Consider the following 8,280-nt stretch of genomic DNA (forward strand, 5'->3'; position numbering starts at 1 on the left):
GAAATTCATAAAACAAACTTTTGGGAAAATATTTTTCTGTTTATAGATATATATTATATTTAATGCATTATCTTTTAACTTAGCATTATAATTTCCCATTATTAAAATTTATCAATAATATGAATAGTGAGTGCTTCATAATAAATGTTGCAACACATGGATGTGAGACAACTTATCTTCTTTTTCCCTTTGTTTTCCCCCTTTTTCCTTTCTTCCATTTATCCTTCCTTCCTGCCCTCATTCCTCATTTTCCTTTCCTTCCATAATTTCTTTCATCTTTTTCTCCCTCCTTTCTTTGTTTTTCCTTCCTTCTCCATTCATCCTTTTTCCCCTCACTCTATTCCAGATTTATTCCTTTTAGATTATTCAGAGGTACCCGTTAAAGCCATTTAAACAATCAACATGACAGACAAGGTAGAAGAAACTGTAGTCCCCCACATCCATCCTATTCCATTTTCTACCCTAGAAATTTAACCACTGTATAACTTTCGGTGACCAGTTTGTTGTTCATTGATATGTCCTTAAATAATATGACTATAATGGCAGTTTTTGACTTTAAAATTTTTCAGCATTATGAATTGGTCTTCTACCACTAAACCTTTTCCCATAGATAAATACACACACTTGCATGCAATCTTCTGCCGGACTCTATGTCACTAGTTCCTAAATCTTTGGAGACTTCTGAATTATAAATTAGGTTCCTCTTTGATTTCCTCCACTGCTGACAGGATGCCAAAAATTTTTCTGCAGGTCACCAGCTTTAAAATGGTATTGTAAGGCACCTGCTCACCCATGTTTATTGCAGCACTATTCACAATAGGCAACCTGTGGAAACAGCCATATGCCCCACTGCCGGTGAATGGATTAAGAAAATGTGGTATTTATACACAATGGAATTTTATTCAGCCACAAAGAAGAACGAAATTTTGTCATTCGCAAGTAAATGGATGGAACTGAAGAACATCATCTTAACTGAAGTTAGCTAGGCTCAGAAGGCCAAAAATCCCATGTTCTCCCTCATATGCAGATTATATACCTAAAACAAATGCAATAATATTATTGGACATGAGTCACACACTAAGAGGGGAGCGTACATGGGAGGAATAAGGAATGGGAAGGAAACCTAAAACTTGAATGTGGTTGATGTGTTCACTGTAGAGGAGTGAATATAGTAATCTTAAACTGGCAGAGGCCCCTATGGGAAGGGGACTAGGAAGTAGTGAAGAGGTCTGGTAGAGATGAACCAATGTGGGTTGCAATACACATATACATGGAAACAATACACATATACATGGAAACAATGCTAGGAATCTCTCTGCGTGCTATCTTTATATCAAATTAGCAAAAATGCTATGCCTTTCTTATTATCACTTCAACAAAATTGGACAAGAAGAGGGTGGAACAGGTTCTGCCAGGCAGCTGGGAGGGGGAAACGAGGGGAGCTGGCCTAAATGCTGTATACACATGTAAGTAAATGTAAAACGATAAAATAAATAAATAAACCAAGGCAAATGCTTTGGCTAAATACAAACATAAATAAACAAATAAATAAAATGGGATGGTGGAGGCTGATTAGGCAAGTCTAAATCCATATGGTAAACCATCAAGACAAGCAGACTGGAACTCTGGTGCATGGCTGACCCTGCTGTATGCAGACAGAGTTTCCTTATTAGGGAATGTCAACTCTGCTCTTAGAAGGAAAGAGGCTGCTGACCAGTGAGCATAGAACTAATGAGGATGAACAAAAACTGCAGGCTGACTTTGAGATTGTTTTGGAGTTGAAAATGCAACTTTCCTGCTCATAAGGTCCTTTCCTTCCTGCATGCCACAGCAGGCCAGGGGGATGAGACAGGCTGCTACTTCCCGACAGAATTCAGTAATACTCTCCCTCTTGCCTTAAACTCCAAAATGCCCTCTCTGAGATTTAGCAATTTGTAGCTATTCTGGAGAATGTGTGGTGACACTGCCATCAACCATCATCTAGAGAAAATGAACATCAATGGCCAAGGGAAAACTGACCATGAGCCTAAAAGCAATTGCCAATAAATGACTCTCTGAAAAAGCCTCAGATGCCTGGGGTTGGCAACTGTGCAGATGCATCCATGAACTGAGGATAAAATGTACCAGCAGCTAGTGTGTCCTTGACCCTGCCACAGGTGGCACCTCTGTGTCTCTGGCTGAAAAGAGCAATACCAACACCACAGATAGTGCAGGTGAAGCCACCACCAAGAATAGCAGAAGGTACTGGAGACACCTTCCTACCTGGCCTCTGGGCTTGGAGGGAGAAGAAGGAGAGAAAGAAAGAGGTGTGGAGGCCTGGTGTAGGGGTCACAAATTGGAGTGAATAGAGGAGACAAAGTGGGTTCACCTTGTGGGAGCTGGGCTGATGGCTGGGCTTCTCATTTCTTCCAGTCTCTTCCAGCTTCTAAGAACTCTCTCATCCAAAATTAAAATCACTTTCCTCTGTCATGTAGATTTTGAGCAAAATCATTTTAAAGAGAAGCACCTGCTTTGGAACTATGTGATTCTGGCTTATCCTCAGTGAACATCAGGCTTCCCAAGAGACTCTCACCCTGTGCCTTGGTATACAAGAGACACTCAATATTAGCTAGGGAGTGTGCAAACAGGATTCCCCTGATGAGTGATCTCATCTCTTTGTTCCTTAAACTCCAAAATGTATTGCCTATAAATCAAAGTTTTAGATGTTCCTAAAACAGAAATAATAGAAGTACTATGAGAATTCTCAGTAGATTTTTTTAAATATCAGTGTCTTGAAGTTGTAAGCATGAAACAAAACAAGAGATAAACTATTAATAGTTTCAGGTATATTAAAATATATATTTCCTGGAAAAGATATCTTAAAAACCATCAAAAGATAAATGACCAATTAAAAGATAATACTTAGACATATTACCAGGAAAGGATTCATTTCCTTAATACTGAAATAGTTCTGAAAATTAACAAGAAAAGATCAACCCAATGAAAAAAAATAGGAAAAATTCTGGAACACATAGGAATGAAAATGGCCTTTAAACGTATGAAAAAATTGTCAACGTTACTCCTGCAAAGATCAAGGAGCAATGCAATTCAATACTGCAAGTGAGAATATTTCAGGCCAGCAAGGAAAATGTCTTCTGTGTACTACCATGGTTGTAGATAAATAGACTCTATCATGCCTTGCTGTTAAGATTATATATCATATAGAAAAAGGAACTTGTCCGTGGTCATTAGTGTACCATAATCTTTGCCTCAGACATTTCATTCTTATTAATATTTGCTCATGCATGCAAAGACATATACATGGCACATACATGAGTTTTGTTTAGAATAGCAAAGAATGGAAAAACCTTAAAGTAATGAAAATAATTCACGAGAAGATTTGTTGATTAGTTTTTTAACAATTTATATTGGCAATAACATGTAGTTATTACATTAATAATTATAGTAAGAATAATAGTAATTATAATAATGCAATGAAAAAATGTAGACTTCTATCTTCAAAACATATGTAAGTATAAGTAAATTAAAGTGTAGAAGTGTGTCTAGCATACTAACATTGATGGAAAGAAGGAAAGAAGGAAGGAAGGAAGAAAGGAAGGAAAGAAGGGAGGGAAGGAACCAACAAAGAAAAACTGTATCAGAAGTATACATACCATATTTGGGGAAGGATCTTTCTCTTTAAGGTATCCTTTTAAGATGGAACTGATTATCTAGGAGATGTATGGGAGGGAAATTTAGTTTAAGAGTTTATCTCTTTGAATGTTGAGCTTTGCACCACGAGTACATATTACATAGTCTTTCAAAATAAAATAAGGTCAAAATAAATTTATTGGCTCAAAATTCTGACCATTTCCCTAGTACTTACTTTACACATAGTTCCTTCTGTGGGCAAGGCCACACTAATCAATGTTGAAAATCTCTACACAAAATTGATGACCATCTATCTCTAGTTCTTTCCTCTAGAAATTCTCTTCCACCAACCTCTCTCACATACACAAAATGTTCTCCAACTCTTTCCATCATACTTAATCTTACTTATCAAAACTGATTTTTTAAAAATCAATCACCTCCAAGTGATTGCTCTCCTACTGTCCTCTACTTTTTTATGTGTTTTTGTTTGTTTGTTTGTTTGCTTGCTTGCTGTCAATGTTAGGTAGTACTTTTTCTGCAACAAGCTTTTACTGGGTTTCCAATGAGTATCAAGTAATGTGATGGATGAATGGGCCAAGAGGAAAGGCACAGGCCTTGCTATAATAGTTCACAGTGCTCTCTGGTGTTTCTACTGAGAACACACAAAACTTCAGTTATCTCATTTTCCAATAAAGCAGGAAATGCTTCATCTATTCCTTGTGCTATTCAGGTTTTCATGAGCTTTCCTCTCTGTCATTTTAAATGCATGCAAATTGAATCTTGCAATCAGATTAAAATCCAGAAAGACAGGGACCAGGGCTTTTACTTCAAAAGGAAAGTATGGGATTGATGTCTGTGGCTTTGGCCTGAGGTGAGTGTTGGGATCTCTGCCTGCAGAACTTTGTTTAGCATGAAGCAAGTCTAAAGGAAGGCAAAAAATCTCATGAAAAACCCTGAAGTTCCCTGAAGGCTTGTATTCCAGTGAGCAGGTGAAGTAGCTGGTGAGAGAAATGGAAATGTTCTGCTTCTGATTTCAAAAAATCAGTAATTCATATACAGCAGAGAACACTGGCTCATTTCTTCTGACTTCCTTTGCTGTCCCTTGTGCCTTCATATGGCTCTTCTCGTAACCCTTACCCATCAACAATTCATGATAACTTACTTTGGAAAGTCTTTTGATTCTCAGAACCAATCATTGAGGAATTTGTGGCATTCTCTGAGAGCATTAATGTTCTGAATACATGTTCCCCTTTAATACTGATAAAGGTTCTATTTGAGTACAGGATGCTCTGGGTCCAAAAAGGTAAAACACAGAACTCTTACCCCATGGTGGAAAAGATGAGAATAAGAGAATAAATGTCAAAAAGAACCTCCCAGTGGATGGAATTACTGTGTGGGGAACAATGACAGAGTAGCTCCCATCAGAAAACAGAACAGGGTCTAATTTCCCAAAGAGTCTTCAAAATGTTTTTCCAGCAGACTTATCACTGCTATGGACCCACGACTTTGAAGATTTATTGATGTTTTCTTTTTATGGGTATGTTTCTTATTATCCCATACCAACTCTGTGTATGATACATATCAACAATCTAGTCTTATCTGGGCTTTCAGATTTTTTAAATTACCAGAACACAAAGAGTCATCTCTACATAATTAGAGAGGATGGTGCCTCACCCAGAGATTTCTGACAGCCCAGTGTAATATTGCCTTGACTTTAGGTGGACTCACTTGGCAAAGGTCTGTATATGTTCCATGTTTAGGAAGAAGGATGCAAGTGACTCTTTGGGGTTGGAGTAGAACACTGTGGTAGAAACAGCTTATGTCCACTCATACTGTGATCTCTCTTGTATAGTATGAAGCTAACACAGGGAAGGGGGTTTACAATCTGGATCTACATTTCCCAACCTCCCCTTCTATCTAGGGGCATGTTCTAACTCTTCTTAATGAAATATGAGTGTAAGCAATGTATGTTAGATCAGGTAAGATGATTGAGAACTAGATTTGCATTCTCTAGTCTGTTCCTTGGGCCCCAGGGATGGTAGATTCTCTGGATGAGGGAAATGTGAGTGCTTACATCAATGCATGGAGGAGAACTTCCACATGTCCAGCAATGCCACCATTAAATGGTCATGTAAGAAAAATCCCCCTTTACAGTGTTATTTATGTTTGGGGGATTTATTACAGCACCTAGTCTTCTACTGATTCAGGATTCCTATAAGAAAAATATTTCCCCTTTGGCCAAACATTATTATTCCCCAATTTAGAAATATTTTCTGTCTGGGATAAATTTTGGCTCTTTTGGCAGCAGAACAGCAATGTGAGAATAGATCAAAAAGTTTGCATAGACAAAAATCAATTAGTGATATATAATAAGCTGAAATAATTAGAGAACATAAGAGATTTTTTAAAGGAAAATTAAGAAGAATGAAGGGAGTAAGAATTTATAAAATAAATTGGGGCAGCAGCCACCCCCTGTTATCCAGCTACTCAGGAGGTAGAGTTCTAAAGGCTTGCAAGTAAGACTCCATCTCAAGAACAAGCTGAGCATGGTGCTGCACACCTTGATCTCAGTTAAGTGTGAGGTGTGGTAATCTGAGGCCAAATCAAGCCAAAAAGGTCATTTTCCTATCTAGAAAATAACCTAAGGAAAACGCAATCAGGGGCATAGAGCGCAAAGCAGGCCTAAGGCCTGAATTTAAAACCCAGTACACCAAAAAATGCAGAAGAGATAGTGGAGTTGACTACAGAAACATAACAGATAAAGTAAAATACACACAGTGAAACAGTAAGAGAATAGAAAAGTATAAAGCAAAGATTTACTAAATAAAAGTAAATAGTAGGTAAGATGAAGGAAAAACAAGCAATTAATTGCTAAATACTTCTTTAAGAACTCATAAACTAAAGCAAGCCTCTGCTGAATCATTCCCACAAGTTTGACCTCTCTGCGAGACATACAAGCCAGAGGACCTGAGCTGCCTGACACAATCCACCTATTCAGGAAACCTGAGCTCAGGCTCTGAGTGACCATCTCCCTCTCACTAATACTTCTGCTGCCCAAAGTCACCAAACTCTTGCTTCCCTGTGCAGGAAGTGACACATGTGTCAAAACATTGGAAGCAAGATACAGAAAGTTTGTTCTTTTGTGATTTAGAAGGAAAAGAGTCTTATTTGCTGTGATCCTGTTTCTTGACATTCAGATCTGTGCTGTGTCACAAAGTGTCCATCTTTCTTTTTTTCCCTACAGCGAGAATACTAAGAAATCCTTGGAGAGCAGCCTACAGCAACTAAAATGCCATTTCACCTGGAACCTGATGGAGGGAGAACAGTCCTTGGATGAGTTTGAGAACAGAGTGTTGAACAAGTGTGAGCTTCAGAACAGTGAGTTTAAAGCCACCATGTGCAACATACAGGCCTACATCAAGCACCACCGAGGGCAAAACGAGGCGGCCCTGGAATGCTTACAGCAAGCTGAAGAGCTAATCCAGAGACAGCATGCTGGCCAGGCAGAAATCAGAAGTCTGGTGACCTGGGGAAACTATGCCTGGGTCTACTATCACATGGGCCGGCTCTCAGAAGCTCAGATTTATGTGGACAAAGTGAAAGAGGTCTGTGCCAAGTGTTCCAGTCCCTATAGAATTGAGAGTCCTGAACTTGACTGTGAGGAAGGGTGGACACGGCTAAAGTGCACAAAACGGCAAAATGAAAGGGGGAAGGTGTGTTTTGAGAAGGCTCTGGAAAAGGACCCAAAGAACCCAGAATTCTTCACTGGATGGGCCATAGAAAACTACCGTCTGGATCGCTGGCCAGCATCTCAGAACCCCATCGATGCTCTGAGGACAGCCATTGAGCTGAATCCTGACAACCAGTATATGAAGGTCCTCTTGGCTCTGAAACTTCAAAAACTGAATGAAGAAGATGAGGAAAGTGAAGGAGACAGGCTAGTGGAGGAAGCCTTAAGGGAGGCTGAAGGTGCAACAGATGTGCTGTGCAGTGCAGCAAAGTTTTATCGAAATAAGCGTGCTGTGGACAAAAGTATCGATCTGCTTAGAGAGGCGTTAAAAAGCATGCCAGACAATGCCTACTTGCATTACCATATTGGGTGCTGCTATCAGTCCAAAGTCCAACGAATGCTAAGTATGAGAGACAGGGGAGTGAATGGGAAAAGTGAGTTCCTGGAATTAACGCACAGGCTGTGCACCATTTAAAGAGAGCTGATGAGATCAATGGCAATCTCTTGAATGCTTGTAGCCATCCTGCTGGTATTTTTTCCTATGGTAGGTCAATATGAAGAAGCAGAAAAAACTCAGCAAGGAACATGCTCCTATAGCTAAACAACTGCTCCATCTGTTTTATGGCAATTTTCAACTGTATCAAATGAAATTGGAAGACAAGGCCATCCAGTAGTTTAAAGAGGGCATGAAAATAAACCAGGAATCAAAGGAGAAAGAAAAGATGAAAAGTAAATTGCAAAGAATTGCCCAAGGGTGGCTTTCTAAAAATGAAGCTGATTCTGAAGTTTTGCATCTCTTGGCATTTCTTCAGGAGTTGAATGGAGAAATGCAGCAAGTAGATGCTGACACTGAGAGGGATGTAAGCACAGGAAGTTGTGTCCCTCTGGCATCTTTAGATGAGACAGGAAATGAAGAATAG

General features: G+C 39.1%; 1 protein-coding gene across 1 annotated transcript; it reads left to right on the plus strand.

The window, feature by feature from the left end:
• The first annotated feature begins 6,845 nt into the window (after window positions 1-6,845).
• LOC109695314 (interferon-induced protein with tetratricopeptide repeats 2) lies at window positions 6,846-8,280 on the plus strand. The gene is given in 4 exon segments (XM_020177760.2): window positions 6,846-7,809; window positions 7,812-7,879; window positions 7,881-7,921; window positions 7,923-8,280. Coding segments are annotated over 4 exon segments (1,335 nt in total). The 5' UTR covers window positions 6,846-6,941.

This window comes from Castor canadensis, chromosome 7 (assembly GCF_047511655.1).
Source record: "Castor canadensis chromosome 7, mCasCan1.hap1v2, whole genome shotgun sequence".
Taxonomy (NCBI): domain Eukaryota; kingdom Metazoa; phylum Chordata; class Mammalia; order Rodentia; family Castoridae; genus Castor; species Castor canadensis.